The 1150-nt window shown below is 45.4% G+C and overlaps 1 protein-coding gene across 1 annotated transcript; it reads right to left on the bottom strand.

The window, feature by feature from the left end:
- Positions 1-290: 290 nt before the first annotated feature.
- On the bottom strand, positions 291-473 carry T265_16025 (hypothetical protein; the record flags this gene model as incomplete). Its single annotated transcript, XM_009179504.1, has 1 exon — positions 291-473. A coding segment is annotated over one exon (117 nt), but the record flags the coding sequence as incomplete, so codon positions are not given.
- Between the last annotated feature and the right edge of the window lie 677 nt (positions 474-1150).

Genomic DNA, 1150 nt, shown 5'->3' with positions numbered 1-1150 from the left:
GACATCCTTAATTTTCTCTCATTATGGGGCTCCCGTTGGTGAATATGATAGCAATGAGAAGATCTGATATACCATAACGAATACCATGACCAGGGCTTGGTAATTCTGATGAATTGCAAGCGACAGACCACATCGTCCACGTGTGAAGTTGAGTAACAGGCCAGTAGAACGATTTGCCCAACAAGCCTGGATGCAATTAGGCCTAAATGACTATATTTGGTCTACGATGGGTTCCCATCAGGAAAATAGAACGAAACATAAAGGATGAACACAGAAGAACAAAAACTTACAAGCGACGTCTGTGGCAACTAGAATAGGTGCTTCTTGACGCTTGAACGAATGAATCACGGAGTTTCGTTCGGACTGATGCATATCACCGTGAATTAGTAGGACCTTGAGATCACGCATTTTCAGTTTGCGTGCCACCTCCTCGCTGTGTGTCTTCCGCGTAACAAATACCAGTACACTACCCTCTGCGGAAAACGGTAGGGGAGAAGAACTTGGTAGATAGATAATAAACAAAGACTGCTGGCTTACGCATCCATAGGATCGTGGATGCAAATATTTATCCGTCAAAGCCGGTGATCTGTCTGCGATGCCCTTCAAACAAAGAAGCTGGCTCACGAAATAACGGCAGGAAGTAGGAATTTATCGGGCGACCCTGACTGACCCACATGGATAAAGCGCGAAGAATTTTTGTAGGAGGGTGACGCTTGTGGGAACCAACGATTCAATAGTCTGACCCACTGAAGTGAACGGCTTACCTAGTTCTGAGAATCGATGTAGGACTCCAAATGCAATTGTTGCGCAAGACTCAAGTGCAATGAAGTATATCCGAAACCTAGTTCTTCAGAATACCGACTCCTACCAGCAATGTTGTTAATATTTCACACGATGCATTCTAATAAAGCCAACTCAAGTAGTACGAACGGAGACAGGAGACGAGGATCCGAAGACACTGAACCTCATCATTGATGGTTTGTGCGCCTCCGCGAACTAAAGAGTTACACTGGAGGTGTCCGTGCGACACCCATAGTCATACCAGGTTTATCAATGGTCAGGGGCACGACGAACAATCTCCTGGCCCTCCATTCTGGGGTTGGAACACGTGTGGCAATTTATTCTGTAAAAATTGAAATGCACTCGCATT

This window comes from Opisthorchis viverrini (assembly GCF_000715545.1).
Source record: "Opisthorchis viverrini unplaced genomic scaffold opera_v5_3339, whole genome shotgun sequence".
Lineage (NCBI taxonomy): Eukaryota > Metazoa > Platyhelminthes > Trematoda > Opisthorchiida > Opisthorchiidae > Opisthorchis > Opisthorchis viverrini.
This window is presented reverse-complemented; position numbering and strand designations above follow the sequence as displayed.